This window comes from Chiloscyllium punctatum, chromosome 48, assembly GCF_047496795.1.
Source record: "Chiloscyllium punctatum isolate Juve2018m chromosome 48, sChiPun1.3, whole genome shotgun sequence".
Classification (NCBI taxonomy): Eukaryota; Metazoa; Chordata; class Chondrichthyes; order Orectolobiformes; family Hemiscylliidae; genus Chiloscyllium; species Chiloscyllium punctatum.
Window position 1 is genome coordinate 37,286,207 of NC_092786.1, and position 17,425 is coordinate 37,303,631.

The 17,425-nt window shown below is 43.8% G+C and overlaps 1 protein-coding gene across 1 annotated transcript; it reads right to left on the reverse strand.

The window, feature by feature from the left end:
* Positions 1-1,028: 1,028 nt before the first annotated feature.
* On the reverse strand, positions 1,029-15,428 carry rsl24d1 (ribosomal L24 domain containing 1). Its single transcript, XM_072564960.1, has 6 exons — positions 15,254-15,428; positions 6,516-6,629; positions 6,351-6,423; positions 4,889-4,952; positions 1,878-1,963; positions 1,029-1,708 (listed from the first exon to the last, which is right to left on the reverse strand). The coding sequence occupies exons 1-6, from the start codon at positions 15,332-15,334 to the stop codon at positions 1,635-1,637; spliced, it is 492 nt and encodes a 163-aa protein (XP_072421061.1). The 5' UTR covers positions 15,335-15,428; the 3' UTR covers positions 1,029-1,634.
* Positions 15,429-17,425: the final 1,997 nt, after the last annotated feature.

A 17,425-nucleotide genomic window follows, 5' to 3' on the forward strand; every position in this document is an offset into this window, starting at 1 on the left:
CGATCTGATCAGATTCGCAACAAAACACACTTCTTGCAGACAATCATCAGTAAATGGAAACTCTCTCTAAACACTCACATCCAACAGGGAGAGCATCTCACATTACTAAAGGCCATTTTTGCTCCTTCACAATCTACAGACCCAGAAAATGGCACTATCTTATTGCTCTAAAAAAACATTGCTCCAGGCTAACTTAATACTTATGGTTTATATTTTGAAAATTTAATCAAGAGAGATCTCAATATAACTTATAATCAAGAAAGAACTCGCTCTAATCACTATTGTAGACTTACAGCAACGTTATACTTAATACTATTCACTTATCTGTCTTTGTGTTGTGGGCTCTCCCACACAGGTTCCTCCAAGGTCAGCTACTAATTCAGTTATATGGTAATTTTTCCTGGACGCACTCCAATGTCCAAACTTACTGGAACTCAAACAGCAACGGGACTAACTGTGCAGATTCGTGCTGTGTCAGACAGCAGCGCAGACTTCTTCCTCTGACCATGTGGTCGCTACCTTTGTCTGCCTTCTCCTTTTTAAAGTGCCGTTGTTTTGATCTTTCATGACTTTGATCCTGAATTTTTTTCAGCTTTAAAGTTCGGTTCAACTTATGAAAAGCTACAGACTTTTAAGGCCAAACACAATGAGGAACATCAATGTAAGATGTCGGACAATCATTAATAAATGTAACTGAGAATTCAGCAGACCCTTCTTTACCACAAGAATGTGGAACTCCCCACCAGGCAGTTGAGACAGGTGACATACACTGATTTAAGTGGAAGCTAAATAAGGACAAGTGAGAAAGGAAAGAAACATTTGAAAAAGAGGGGTGAGAAGATGCTCATGTGAAGCATAAGTACCAGCACAGACCAGATGGGATGAAACGTCTGTTTCTGAAGTGTAATTTATTTCTAGCTTAATGGTTCAAATAGAAAATTCTCCAATTCCCATACCCAATCAAAACAGGAATTTAATATCTGCACAAATATACACATCACAACTGCACAGATTATCATACCAACACATTTGATGAAAATAAGTTTATTGACTGGAATCATCCGTGTCAAGTTTAAAGCCGACTACATTTCAAGAGGGCGGGTCAGTCAACATTACTTGAAAATATATACTTCACACTCCGGGGAGGGAGGGGGGGGACATTATCATCAGAACAGAACATTCATATCAAAACACACACAGTCCCAAACTGCTGGGTCTTTTGGATATTTTCTGCATTCCCACTTTCATAAAATGGTATATTCTGGTTGATGGTTTGAGGATAATTCAACAATCCTGATTTTAAATAACTGCAGGTAAAGATTAATTAATAATATAACAAAGGTAGGTTACACCATCGGTATCCAAACTATTATCTAAAGTTCTCGCAATTTCATCCATGAGCCTAATCATCCTGTTGTGCAATATCCAGATAAGTGAATTTGTACCTCCACCTAACATTTCTTTCTTACAGATTGTCCTGTATAAATTTTGGGGATCAGGTGGTTTATTAAGTGTTGGTGGATTACTACTGGATAAATTCCACGAATAGTTAATGACCACAGCTTGCAAAACAGTTAAGTCATGAGATTTGATTCATGTTTCTTATTCACTCCATCTGGACAGCAAATAACAAGTTAAGTTTCTTCTGCCATTTCCGAATCTTCTTGTAAAATATGTACCATCTTCTCTTCCAATTTCTTTGGTCTCTCTGTTGAAAGAAAATACAAGACTCTCAAATTATCAAAACAAATTAGACTCATTCCCAAATCACTTCTCAACCCCGAAGTTTTTAACTACAAGACAGCATACATTTGATTTGTCAGATTTGTAGGTATTCTTTATATGCCATGAATATCTAAGCAGTCCCAGCCTATTACCTGCATGAGGAGCTTTGATGAGATGGATGTTTTGCTTGACCTCTTTGATGTCTGCTTTTGTCTGTAACTCCTTGCTTTTTTTCAACCTTGGACAGAAAGCAGAATATTCATTATATTAGCAGCAAAGCAGCATCTGTCTCCAGTGTATAAAAGGTGATCACAGGAGACCACGCATGCACAGCTGAGCTAACCCCAGATGCAGTTGGCCATGACAGGAGCTGTACCACTGATATGAACACACAATGGCACGATGTGACGCGTACTGATGTCAGGACACGCAAATGTGCAAAACGGGAAATGTGCGCCCCCACGTGCGCTTGCATGTACACAGCTGCTAACAAAGAAGCGAAGAATGAGATGCGTTCTGAGCTGCGATCCAAGGCCAAGAATTGTAAGCTATCAGATGCATGTTGTGATCCTTCACCTTGATTATACTCAATGCCACTCTAACTTCCCTCCACCATTCTCCTGGGTAAAGAATTCCAAAGCCAAACAACTCTCCAAGAGAAAAGAATTCTCCATCTTAAATAGAGACCCCTTAATTTTAAAATGTGCCCTTAGTTCTAGATTTCCTGACAAGAGGAAGGACAGTCCACCATTCACCCTGTCAGACCCCATCACAGTCCTACATGCTTCAGTAAGATCACCTCTGGTTCTTTTATATTCCAATGAGTATATATCGATTTGTCCAACCAGTGACAACTGCTTCACCTCTGGAATCTGCCTGCTGAACCTTTTCTAAACTGCTAGGAGAAAGTGAGGACAGCAGATGCTGGAGAGTCAGAGTCGAAAAGGGGGGCATTGGAAAAGCACAAGTCAAGCAGCATCCGAGGAGCAGGAGAGTCGAAGTTTCGGGCATAAGCCCTTCATCAGGAATGTGGAGGGGGAAGAGGATGAGAGATAAAGATTAGATTAGATTCTCTACATTGTGGAAACAGGTCCTTCGGCCCAACAAGTTCATACAGACCCTCCGAAGAGTAACCCACCCAGACCCATTGTCCTCTGATTAAGTGACCTAACACTATGGGGCAATTTAGCATGGCCAATTCACCTGAACTGCACATCTTTGGATTGTGGGAGGAAACCGAAGCACCCGGAGGAAACCCATGCAGACACGGGGAGAATATGCAAACTCCACACAGAGTCACCCGAGGCTGGAATTGAAACTGGTATCCTGGTGCTGTGAGGCAGCAGTGCTAATCACTGAGCCACTGTGCTGCCCCAAAATGGAGGGTGGTGCTGGGGATTTGGGAAGGTAGGTGGGAAGACAATAAGTGGAAGTAGTTGGGGGGTGGTGGTAAACAGTGATAGATTTTTTTGGGGGGGTGTAGAGTGGATGGATGGGATTTCCAATCCAAGTTTATGCCTACTTAAGTAAGAACAAAGCTAAACACAGTGCCCCAGGTGCATTCTCTCATTCTGTGTACTGTTGTAGTAAGATAACCCTGGTTTTATATTATCCATCAAAATAAAAAACAACTTTCCATTTGCCTTTCCAATTATTTGTTGTACATCCATACTAACGTTTTTGTGATCAGGACACCACAATTTCCTCTCTATTACAAAACTGCCTGGTTCTGCAATTGGACAATATCTGTTGGATAATCCTGTATATACGAGGAATTACACTGACAACTAATTGTCAGTCAGGATCAGTGTGGTGCACTTACATGGACTGAAAGTTACACAGGGCCCTGTTCTTTGCAGACAGAAAGAACATATCCACACACTGCACCTGTTTAACTGAACAAAACAGGTGACTGTTGCAAGCTGGTTCAAATCTCAGGGCAATACCCTGACCAGAATAAAAGTCACCAGCTTTAAAGGATAACAAAGCCTGCCTGTTAACTGTCAATCAGCACAGATGGGTGCATTTGCTACCCATCAACAGTCCACTTGTTAATTAATCATCACTCTTGTACAGTATACATGTTGGTTTCCCCCTTGAATTTGTATTCTTGTGAAAGCCTTGATGACTGCAAAACCAAAAGCTGTGACCAAATGTGTCCTTTTTTCTCAGCAATATTCGCTATATCCCTTAGCTGACTGATAAATTTAGAAATCAGATTTTGGATCTTGCACTGAAATTGATCAAGAATACCATCAGCTGTAGGTACAAAAATATTCAACTCTGGTTTACTTACTCTAATTATACTGGCAGATATTTGCCATATTTTAGTTTCTTTTGATTTAATCAAATGTTTGTAAGTTCTCAACTTTGTCCCCATTTGATCAGGAAATCAGTTCCAAATGTTCCCATTTAGCTGAAGCTACACAGCATCTCTAAGGTACTGACACAGATTGTGCACAAGGCAATCTACTTTCAACTACCATAACTAGGTTCTGTGACAGCACCTTCATCATAGTTCTAGGCTCAATCTCCACCTTGGAACATAATCTAGCTAAGAACCTATGTAAATTTCTCAGGGATTACCATTTTCCAAACAAGGGGATAAATGGAGAATGCATTTATTTATCAGTTGTGTGTAATAGATTTTATAGTATGACTGCGAGGAGAAAGATCTCCGAAAGTCTTAGCCAACATTCATCCCTCAACTGACACCAAAGAGATTAACTAAAAGCAAAGAGAGCTGGAGAAAGTCAGCAGGTCTGGAAGCATCTGCAGAGAAATGAGGGCTTGCGTTTGGAGTCCAGTATGACTCTTCTCTGAAACCAGATTAGCTGGGCAGATTTTTCATTGCTGTTTGCAAATTCAGTGCCACATTTGCCTAAATAATCTTGACTGTACTTTCAAAACAATGAACTGGCTATGGAAAACTTTGAAGTATGATCAATCGTCAGCAGAGACACAGGGGCTTCCAACGCCTCTTTCTTAGACATATCATCCATCCATAAAATGTGAAACGAATGCAATTTCTTGCTTGGCAACCACCAGGAATATAATGGCACAGAAAACTGGTTATGGTCAGGAAATATTGACAAATTTGATTTAAATTGTAAATATACATGTTATTCTTTAAAACATCTTTTTAAACGCTTAATGCACTCACCTGTTCATAATAAATCTTGCTTGACGCTTCTGTTTGATTTCCTCAACTCTTTTCATTGCCACAACTGTTGAACACAATTTATCATTAACATAAAGCAAATAAACTTCTCCCAAGTGTCCCAACAGCAGCCCTTCAGTTAGGTCAGAAATGGAACAGAGAAATTTGCAAAAGAAATCAATTAAACCAGGCAGAAAGCATTTCCCTGAACCCAATCAAAATGGTTATAAGAGTCACAGAATCCCTAGTGCAGAGAGAGGCCATTTGGCCCATTGAGTCTGTACCAATCCTCAAAGAGTATCCCACTCAAACTCATTACCCACATTGACCGCAGCTAATCCACCTAGCCTACAAAACCCTGCACACTAAATTGCCCACAGTGTATCATTTAGCATCGCCAATCCACCTAACCTATACATCTTCAGACTGTGGGAGGAAACCAAAGCACGCAGCAGAAACCCATGCTGTTCTGAGGAGAATGTACAAATTCCACACTGATAGTCACCCAATATTGGAATCAAACCCAGTTCCCCTGGCGCTGTGAGACTGTACCGCTAATCACCAAGTCACTGTGCCTCCCTAATATACGAAACCCAGCAATTTTCTCACACAATGCAAAGAGAATCTCAATTTTTCATATTTCAAATACAAACCTCTAACTCTGTTGATGATCTATTTTTGTTGTTTTAGCATTCTGTTCATTGCCACTGCCAATACCACTTGCCTTTTTCAAGGGGGAATTACACAAACCAGCCAGTTCCCATGAGTTTAATACATTTATTAATGAAAGCCATGTAACAGTGGCTCATCTACATTGAATCATAGTTGTTAAAAAATGATATTTTAGTTAATAATGCACTGAATACAGCAAATCACAATGGGCTTCAGCAAAGTATCACAATAAAAGATTGCCTAAAAACGTCAATGCTTATTCTTTGCCACAAAGATAAAACCTTTTTAAAATTATGACTACTTGTGTAGTTAGTTTCTTTATTTACACATGAAATACTAAGCTAACTAAAATTATGTAGGTCACACACCTACATTTACACTACTGTACTTTAATCACCTCTGGATCGATAATTTTTGTTAGATGTTGTCGCTGTGTGATTAACATTCTTAACACCGACCAGCACCCCCAGCCCTGCTCCTCACTTCATACATATGCATAAACATCTTATAAACCACATGAGAAGCACTGATCCTCTAGCTTAAGATTGTCACTGATGCAAAGATATGTGAAATGTCAGATAGTTCCACCACTGCAATATTGATTTAATTAAAAGATTTGCTTCAGACTTCCCCAACTGCATATCAGTTTGTTACTGCCCCTTAATCAAAAAGATTACTCTAGTATCAAAATGGAAACTCAATATTAAACAGGTTGAACAACTCATCAGATCCATCAAAATCACCGCTGTGACCCACAGATTCCCAATAAATTCCAAACACAAGACCTACTTACCTGACTTAGACCACAGTTCTCTCTGGTACTTGACTGGCACATTTCTACGTTTTTCAAATTCAAATGAGTTATCCTATAAAAAAACATCAAATGTCAAGATCAACAAGTAAAAAGGAACAGGAGGTAAAGGTAGATAGATTTTGAGAGAAACTGCTTCATACGCACCACAGTCAATTCTTTGCCAGCTGATTTCCTAAAGGCCTTTGTCCACCTGACCTTTCTTGGGTTACGCTTCTTCTTAAAGTTCTTATGACACTTCGATCTGCAGAATCTGAAAATCTGCAAGAACAAGAAAGTTTAACTCTTGACAAGTGCAATGTTGCCCACAGAAAGCCACGACAAAGTGAATTCCATTTGGAACATCAGTGACGCTACAGACTCAGGAACCCACAACCTGACACTTATTCAGTAGTCAAAGTGAGCAATGTAGGTGATACAGTGTGACAAGTAACTATATAATGGAAACATCCCAGTGAGATATCACCAGCAGAATGGTGATGCAAAACAGAAATGCTCAATTTACATAGTAAATGTTGCTGATAAATGTATAATAATTGGGCAGTTACTTCTCTTGTCCCTCCTAAATCAGAAAATGAGGGCAATTGGAAAATCAAACCAGAAACAGCAATTAATCTCAAACTAGTAACAAGAACTCGAATGAAATAAAGAACTGGACAGACTAAGTAGAAAAATATCAAATCGAGCACGTACTTTAGCAGTTCGGCAAGCCAAGATCTCAACTGCCCTCAAGAGAAATACTTAGGGTATGCCAAGTTGACAACAACTAATTAATTAAACCATATTCATATTTCAAACAAAACAATGTTCACATAATAATTGAATGACATGCTCCCTTGATTTATAATAATCGAAAACGTCAAAGCTGTGCACGGGAGCAGAGGGCAGATTTCACACAATACCATCGAAAAGCAAAATACTGTGGATGCGGGAAATCTGAACCGTGGGTTAAAACAGAGTTAAATGTTATGGGTTGGGCAATTTTTCAGTAAAGCTGTACTGTCAAACAAACTGAAGATTGAACAGCTTTCCTTCACGGACCTCAGCTTTTCCAACATTTCACTCAAAACAACGTTGAATGAATAAAAGATTAATCCCTTCAACACTTCAATAATCTGTACATTTGAATTTTCAGAAGGTATCTTATAAGATGCCATATATTAGGCTGTTTAATAACAGTCCATGTTGTTGGAATAGTATATTAGCATAGATAGAGCATTTGCTAAGTAATAGAAGAGAATTGATATAAGGGGGATGTTTTCAGGATACCAACCTAGTGGAATAGCACAGGAATCAGTGCTACAGCCATGATTATTTATGACATATTTTAATTATGTGGACAGGGAGCGTGAATCAGCAATAGTCAAGTTTGAGGATAATACACAAATTGGTGGGAAGACAAGTGGTGAAGATGACACAAAGAGTCTGCAGAGGGATACAGACTAGTTAAGCAAGGGCACACAAACATGGCAGACAGAATATAATGTGGGAAAATGGGAGTTTATGCACTACGGATGGAAGAATAAAAGAGTTGACTATGATTTAAATGGAGAAAGACTGCAGAAAGCTACAACAAAGTGATTTAGGAGTCCTCATCCAAGTCTCAAATAAAGTTAACATCCAGGCTAGTAGGGAATGTAACTGATATACTGGCCTTTATTTGAAAGAGAATGAAGTATAAAAGTAGGGAGGTTTTGCGAAAACAACATGGTGGCTCAGTGGTTAGTAGTGCTGTCTCACAGAGCCAAGGACCCGGGTTCAATTCCAGCCTCTCACTGTCTGTGTGGAGTTTGCACATTCTCCAGAGGTCTTCGTGGGTTTCCTCCCACAGTCCAAAGATGTGCAGGTTAGGTGGATTCGCCATGCTAAACTGCCCATTATATTCATGGGATGTGTACGTTAGGAGCATTAGTCAGGGTAAATGTAGAGTAATAGGATCGGGGAATGGGTCTGGGTGGGTTCCTCTTCGGAGGGTCAGTGTGGACTTGTTGAGCTGAAGGGGCTGTTTCCACAATGTAGGGATTCTATGAACACAAGACACTATTCGGCCCACAGACAGAACACTGTGAACAGTCTTATCTAAAGAAAGATATACTGGTATTGAAAGCAGTCTAGAGAAGGTTCATAAGGCTCATACCAGGAATGGAATTACTGTCTTATGAGAAGAGGTTGAGTAGGTTAGCCCTATACTCATTGGAATTTAGAAGAATGACCATCAATATTATTGAAACTTTGAAAGATTCTCAGGAGACATTTAAGGAAGATGCAGGAAAGTTGCTCGTGGGAGTCGAGAACAAGCGGATAATCTTGGAATAAGGGGTCACACATTTGAGACAAAGATGAGGAGGAATTTATTCTCTCAGAGGGTACTGAACTATGGATGTCTTTACCTGAGACAGCTGTTAAGGCTGGATCATTAAGTATATTCAATCTCAAAGTGAGATGTGCAGCAGACCCTTCCGTCCAACACATCCATGCCAACCAGATATCCCAATCCAATCTAGTCCCATTTGCCAGCACTTGGCCCATATCCCTCTAAACCCTTTCTATTCATATACCCATCCAGATGCTTTTTAAATGTTGGAATTGTACCAGCCATGGAATTATGAACCAGTGAGCCTGACGTCGGTGGTGATGGAATCCTAAGGGACAGGATGTTTATATATTTGTCAATGACTGATTCGGGATAGTCAACATGGCTTTGCGCGTGGGAAATCATGTCTCACAAACTTGACTTGACTTTCTTTGAAGCAGCAGCAAAGAGGAATGATGAGGGCAGAGCGGTAGATGTGATCTATATGGACTTCAGTAAGGCGTTCGAAAAGGTTCCCCATGGGAGACTGGTTAGTAAGGTTAGATCTCATGGAATACAGGGAGAACTAGCCATTTGGATACAGAACTGGCTCAAAGATAGAAGACAGAGGGCGGTGGTGGAGGGTTGTTTTTCAGACTGGAGGCCTGTGAACAGTGGAGTGCCACAAGGATCGGTGCTGGGTCCACTACTTTTCATTATTTATATCAATGGTTTGGATGTAAGCATAAGAGGTACAGTTAATAAGGTTGCAGATGACATCAAAATTGGAGGTGTAGTGGACAGTGAAGAAGGTTACCTCATATTACAATGGGATCTTGATCACATGGGCCAATGGGCTGAGAAGTGGCAGATGGAATTTAATTCAGATAAATGCGAGGTGCTGCATTTTGGGAAAGCAAATCATAGGAGGACTTGTACACTTAATGGTAAGGTCCTAGGGAGTGTTGCTGAACAAAGAGACCTTGGAGTGCAGGTTCATAGCTCCTTGAAAGTGGAGTCGCAGGTAGATAGCAAAGTGAAAACGGAGTTTGCATGCTTTCGCTTATCAGTCAGGGAATTGAGTACAGGGATTGGGAGGTTATGTTGTGGCTATACAGGACATTGATTAGGCCACTGGTGGAATACTGCATGAAATTCTGGTCACCTTCCTATCGGAAAGATGCTGTGAAACTTGAAAGGGTTCAGAAAACATTTACAAGGATGTTGCCAGGGTTAGAGGATTTGAGATATAGGAGAGGTTGAATAGGCTGGGGCTGTTTTCCCTGGAGTGTCGGAGGCTGAAGGGTGACCTTATAGAGGTTTATAAAATCCTGAGGGGCATGGATAAGATAAATAGACAAAGTCTTTTCCCTCGGGTGAGGGAGTCCAGAACTAGAAGGCATAAGTTTAGGGTAAGAGTGGAAAGATATAATAGAGACTTAAGGGGCAAATATTTCATGCAGAGAGTGGTACGTCTGTGGAATGAGCTGCCAGAGGAAGTGGTGGAGGCTAGTATAATTGCAACATGTAAAAGGCATCTGGATGGGCATATGAATAGGAAGGGTTTGGAGGGAAATGGGCCGGGTGCTGGCAGGTGGGACTAGATCAGGTTGGGATATCTGGTCAGCATGGACGAGCAGGACCAAAGGGTCTGTTTCTGTGCTGCACATCTCTATGACTTCCTCTGGCAGCTCATTACATACACACACCACCCTCTCTGTATGAAAAGGTTGCCCCTTAGGTCCCTTTTACATCTTTCCCATCTCACCCTAAACCCTATGCCCTCCAGTTCTGGACTCCTCCACCCAGGGGAAAAGACCTTGTCTATTTACCCTATCCATGCCCCTCATGATTTTATAAACCTACATAATGCCACCCTGCAGCCTCCAACGCTCCAGGGAAAACAGCCCCAGCCTAATCAGTCTCGCCCTATAGCTCAAACCCTCGAATCCTGGCAACATCCTTGTAAATCTTCGTTATGAACCTTTTCAAATTTCATAACACCCTTCCTATAAGAGAGAAACCAGTATTGCACATAATATTCCAAAAGTGGCCTAACCAAGGTCCTGAACAGCTGTAACATGACCTCCCAACTCCTCTACTCAACACAATCTGAGACAGATTTTTAATCGACAAAGGAATCAAGCGTTATGGGGAAAATTGGCATGAGGATTACCAGCTCAGCCATGATCTCATTGAATGGTGAGTAGACCCGATGGGCTGAATAGTCTACTTCTGATCTTAATCTGAACACATTGTAGTGCTGTAGATTGCATCACACACAGAGCAAGGACCTAAATTACAACATGATATACATTCAGGTCAAAATTCAGGATTTCCCCCCCTATCAGCATTATGGATCCAACTGCACGAAATGTACGGCAACAGACCGAGAAGGCAATTCACCACTATAGTCCCAAAGGCAAGTAAAAATTGACAATAAATGATGGCCCAGCCAGTGATGTGCATATCCTATGAGTAGACAAAAACTGGTTCCATGACACACTGAACCAGTGCATTCCAGAACATAACCATACAAAATGTATTCATGCAAATGCAATGAAATGCAAGTTAAAATTCTAACTGTACACAATCAAGCCACATTAAGTGTCAGTCAGAGTTCAGTTGGTAGCACTGTCATAGATCTGTACAGCACAGAAACAGATCCTTTCATCCAACTCATTCATGCTGACCAGGTATGATGAACCAATCTAGTCCTATTTGCCAGTATATGGCCCATGTCCCCCTAAATCCTTCCTACGCTGCTTGGGAGGATTTAAACTTGTGGAGGGAGGAGGGGGGGGTGCACACAGCAGGGAGAGAATTGGTGGTGGGACCCAGGGAGATGGTGCAGAAAAAGATCCAATCTGAGACTGGTACAATTGAGAACAAAGGCAAGTCACAACCAGGGCTGACAGGGACAGAGCAGAGAACAAGGTCGAACTGATAAATTAAACTGCATTTATTTCAATGCAAGGGGCCTAACACGGAAGACAGATAAACTCAGGGCATGGTTCGGGACTGGGATATCACAGCAATTACAGAAACATGGTTCAAGGATGGACAGGACTTGCAGCTTAATGTTCCAGGAAAGAAATGCTACAGGAAGGACAGAAAGGGAGGCAAGGGGGGGGAGGTGGTGGCATTTTTGATAAGGGATAGCCTTACAGCTGTACTGGGGAAGGATATTCCAGGAAATACATCCAGGAAAGTAATTTGGGTGGAACTCAGAAATAAGAAAGGAATGATCACCTGATTGGGATTGTATTATAGACACCCCTCTAATAGTCAGGGGGAAATTGAGAAACAGATTTGTAAGGAGATCTCAGTTATCTGTAAGAATAATAGGGTGGTTATGGTAGGGAATTTTAACTTTCCAAACATAGACTGGGACTGCCATAGTGTTAAGGGTTTAGATGGGGAGGTATTTGTTAATTGTGTACAAGAAAATTTTCTGATTCAGTATGTGGATGTACCTACTAGAGAAGGTGCAAAACTTGACCTACTCTTGGGAAATAAGGCAGGGCAGGTGACTGAGGTGTCAGTGGGGGAGCACTTTGGGGCCAGCGACCACAATTCTATTAGATTTAAAATAGTGATGGAAATGGATAGACCAGATCTAAAAGTTGAAAGTCTAAATTGGAGAAAGGCCAATTTTGACGGTATTAGGCAAGAACTTTCAAAAGCTGATTGGGGGCAGATGTTGACAGGTAAAGGGACGGCTGGAAAATGGGAAGCCTTCAGAAATGAGATAACAAGAATCCAGAGAAAGTATATTCCTGTCAGGGTTTGGTTAAGAAAAAGAAGGAAGCACCTTTCAGGTATAGACAAGATAGATTGGTTGAATCCTTAGAAGAGTATAAAGACAGTAGGAGTATACTTGAGAGAAATCAGGAGGGCAAAAAGGGGACATGAGATAGCTTTGGGAAATAGAGTTAAGAAGAATCCAAATGGTTTTTACAAATACATTAAGGACAAAAGGGTAACTAGGGAGAGAACAGGGCACCTCGAAGATCAACAAGGTGGCCTTTTTGTGGAGCAGCAGATGGGGGAGATACTAAATGAGTATTTTGCATTAGTATTTACTGTGGAAAAGGACATGGAAGATATAGAATTAGGGAAATAGATGGTGACATCTTGAAAAATGTCCAGATTACAGAGGAGGAAGTGCTGCATGTCTTGAAATGCATAAAAGTGGATAAATCCCCAGGACCTGATCAGGTGTACCCGAGAACTCTGTGGGAAGCAAGGGAAGTGATTGCTGGGTCTCTTGCTGAGATATTTGTATCATCAATAGTCACAGGTGAGGTGCCGGACAACTGGAGGTTGGAAAACATGATGCAACTGTTTAAGAAAGGTGGTAAGGACAAGCCAGGGAACTACAGACCAGCCTGACGTCAGTGGTGGGCAAGTTGTTGAAGGAACTCCTGAGGGACACGATGTACATGTGTTTGGAAAGGCAGGGGCTGATTAGGGACAGTCAACATGGCTTTGTGCGTGGGAAATCATGTCTCACAAACTTGACTGAGTTTTTTTGAAGAAGTAACAAAGAGGATTGATGAGGGCAGAGTGGGAGATGTGATCTATATGGACTTCAGTAAGGCTTCGAAAAGGTTCCCCATGAGAGACTGGTTAGCAAGGTTAGATCTCATGGAACACAGGGAGAACTAGCCATTTGGATACAGAACTGGCTCAAAGGCAGAAGACAGAGAGCGGTGGTGGAGGGTTGCTTTTCAGACTGGAGGCCTGTGAACAGTGGAGTGCCACAAGGATCGGTGCTGGGTCCACTTCTTTTCGTCATTTATATAAATGACTTGGATGTGAGCAGAAGAGGTATAGTTAGTAAGTTTGCAGATGACACCAAAATTGGAGGTGTAGTGGACAGCGAAGAAGGTTACCTCAGATTACAACAGGATCTTGATCAGATGGGCCAATAGGTTGAGAAGTGGCAGATGGAGTTTAATTTAGATAAATGTGAGGTGCTGCATTTTGGGAAAGCAAATCTTAGCAAGTCTTATACACTTAATGGTAAGGTTCGAGGGAGTGTTGCTGAACAAAGAGACCTTGGAGCGCAGGTTCATAGCACCTTCAAAGTACAGTCGCAGGTAGATAGGATAGTGAAGGCGGCATTTGGTATGCTTTCCTTTATTGGTCAGGGTATTGAGTACAGGAGTTGGGAGGTCATGTTGTGGCTGTACAGGACATTAGTTAGGCCACCTTTGGAATATTGCATGCAATTCTGGTCTCCTTCTTATCAGAAGGATGTTGTGAAACTTGAAAGGGTTCAGAAAATATTTACAAGGTGTTGCCAGATTTGGAGGATTTAAGCTAGAGGGAGAGGTTGAATAGGCTGGGGCTGTTTTCCCTGGAGTGTCGGAGGCTGAGGAGTGACGTTATATAGAGGTTTATAAAATCATAAGGAGCATGGATAGGATAAATAAACAAAGTCTTTTCCCTGCGGTGAGGGAGTCCAGAACTAGAGGGCATAGGCTTAAGGTAAGAGGGGAAAGATATAAAAGAGACCTAAGGGACAACTTTTTCATGCAGAGAGTAGTACTTTTATGGAATTAGCTGCCAGAGGAAGTGGTGGAGGCTAGTACAACTGCAACATTTAAAAGGCATCTGGGTCAAGTGCTGGCAGGTGGGACTAGATTAGGTTGGGATATCTGGTCGGCATGGACGAATTGGACCGAAGGGTCTGTTTCCGTGCTGTACATCTTTATGACTCTACAACTCGTGCCCATACAGATGCCTTTTAAATGTTGTAATTGTGCTAGCCTCCACCACTTCTTCTGGTAGCTCATTCCATACAAACACCACAACCCTTAATTTTTTAAAAAATCTATCCCCTCTCACCTTAAACCTCTGCTCTCTAGTTTTGGTCTCTTCTACCCTGGGAAAAACACCTTGTCTAGTGACTCTACATATGCTGAGTATATATCCCTCCTGATTTTATAAACCCCTAAGGTCACCCCTCAGCCTCCAAAGCTCCAGGGAAAATAGCCCCGGCCGTATTCTGCCTCTCCCTATAGCTCCTTGAAACCACGACCTCCTGGCTCACAAATCTGTCTTTAAACACCTAAGCACAAAACTGCAGATTCAAACTTCAGTCTGAGTTGTAACTTTCAAATCTGACATTAAACTCGTCACCTCTTTCATGTGGACGAAAAAGATCCAACTATTCTGAAGGTGAGTAGTGGAATAATCTCTGGTATTACCCTAGTGACACAAGCAAATTAAATGGATCATTCTCAAATTTCTGCGTGGGGGCTCTTGTTGGTCTAACAGTGGCAACAACTACAACCTCAAACTGGTAGCTCACTGACTTGTGATTCCTTTCAATAGATCGTGTGAAAGGCGCTATATAAATGCAAGTGTGTGTTGCCCACAACATGTCGCCGAGCAAAGGCGCAGCGTGCCCCCGCCAAGTTCTGATCACTATACCGTCTTCTCCCGGATCTTTCCCCGGCAGGTCCCAGCCTCTCACGATGATGCCGGGCTCTCCAGGCCGACAGCTACGGCGAGGTGCCCGAGGCCTGGGCCCAGTCTCTCCGACTGTCCCCATCCCAACACCCGCCCATCCCCGCCTCACCTTACAGTCATTGCGGACGAACATCATGCCGTGACCCGGATACACCGGCGCCGAGCAAAAGTAACACTTTTCGATGCGCATTTTCGCCCCGGCTTGTAGTTGACCGCGCGGTTCCCCGACACCGGCCTCCCGCTGCCCTCACTCGCAGCAAAATGGCCGAACAGTCCCGGGGCACCGCGGCACAGCGCCCCCTACAGTCCCGGAGGACAGCAGCACGGTGCCCCTGTGTCCGGGAGGACCGCGGCACAGCGCCCCCTACAGTCCCGGAGGACAGCAGCACGGTGCCCCTGTGTCCGGGAGGACCGCGGCACAGCGCCCCCTACAGTCCCGGAGGACAGCAGCACGGTGCCCCTGTGTCCGGGAGGACCGCGGCACAGCGCCCCCTACAGTCCCGGAGGACAGCAGCACGGTGCCCCTGTGTCCGGGAGGACCGCGGCACAGCGCCCCCTACAGTCCCGGAGGACAGCAGCACGGTGCCCCTGTGTCCGGGAGGACCGCGGCACAGCGCCCCCTACAGTCCCGGAGGACAGCAGCACGGTGCCCCTGTGTCCGGGAGGACCGCGGCACAGCGCCCCCTACAGTCCCGGAGGACAGCAGCACGGTGCCCCTGTGTCCGGGAGGACCGCGGCACAACGCCCCCTACAGTCCCGGAGGACAGCAGCACGGTGCCCCTGTGTCCGGGAGGACCGCGACACAGCGCCCTCTACAGTCCCGGAGGACAGCAGCACGGTGCCCCTGTGTCCGGGAGGACCGCGACACAGCGCCCTCTACAGTCCCGGAGGACAGCAGCACGGTGCCCCTGTGTCCGGGAGGACCGCGGCACAGCGCCCTCTACAGTCCCGGAGGACAGCAGCACGGTGCCCCTGTGTCCGGGAGGACCGCGGCACAGCGCCCTCTACAGTCCCGGAGGATGGCAGCATAGTGTCTCTATGTTCGGGATTGATTGTCTGCTTTTCAATGTATAATTTCAGTTACATCACACTGTAAATTTTTGCTATAAATTCTGTGTGTTAGGATTGAGCCCTCCACTATCACCTGATGATGGAGTGACACTTTGAAAGCTAGTGTGCTTCCAATTAAACCTGTTGGAAACTTTGTACACCCCAGTCCAACACCAGCATCTCCAAATTTTGATCGGGAGGACCACAGGACAGCACTCCCTACAGTTCCAGAGGACAGCAGCACAGCGCCCCTGTGTCCAGGAGGACTGTGGGACAGTGCCTTCTACAGTCCCAGAGGATGGCAGCACAGCGCACCTGTGTCGGGGAGGACCACAGGTCATCGCCCTCTACAGGCCCGGAGGACAGCTGCATAATGCCCCTATGTCTGGGAGGACGGCAGGACAGCGCCCTCTACATTCTCGGAGGATGGCAGCACTGCACCCATGTGTCCGGAAGGGCCGCAGGACAGCACCCTCTACAGTCCTGGAGAACAGTAGCACAGCGCCCCCGTTGTCTAGGAGGACCACAGGACAGCACCCATACAGTCCCAGAGAACAGCAGCACAACACCCCTGTGTCCAGGAGGACCACGGGACAGCATTCTCTATAGTCCGGAGGACAGCATCACAGCACCCCCAATAGTCCTGGAGCACCGCCGGCCAATGTCCCCTTCCGTCCCAGAGAACCTAGAGTCCTGGAGAAGCTTGGGACAGTGCCCCCTACAGTCCTAAAGGACCGCATCCCCTCACCCTTCTCTGCTGCGAGGAATGATGTGGAGGTGCTGGTGTTGGACTGGGGTGGACAAAGTTAAAAATCATACAACACCAGGTTATAGTCCAACAAGTTTAATTGGAACTCTAGCTTCCGGTGCACTGCTCCTTCATTGGCCTGCTGTGGTGCAGGATCATAAGACACAAAAATTATAGCAAAAGATTACAGAGTCATCCAACTGAAATTACATATTGAACAAATCCTTCTTTACAGTCAGTTTTGAAATGTTGAAATTCCTTACTATTATACTGTATTACTTTTTCCCATCTCTGAGTTTTGCTTATGTTGGTGAAGATTCGTGGGGACAGGATTTACTCACACCTGAAAAAATATGGAATTGGTAGCAATAGGCAGAATGGCTTTGTGCAGAGAAGGTCATGACTCACAAACATGATTGAGTTCTTTGAGGAAATGACAAAGATAATTGAAGAGGGCAGGACTGTAGGTGTTGCCTATATGGA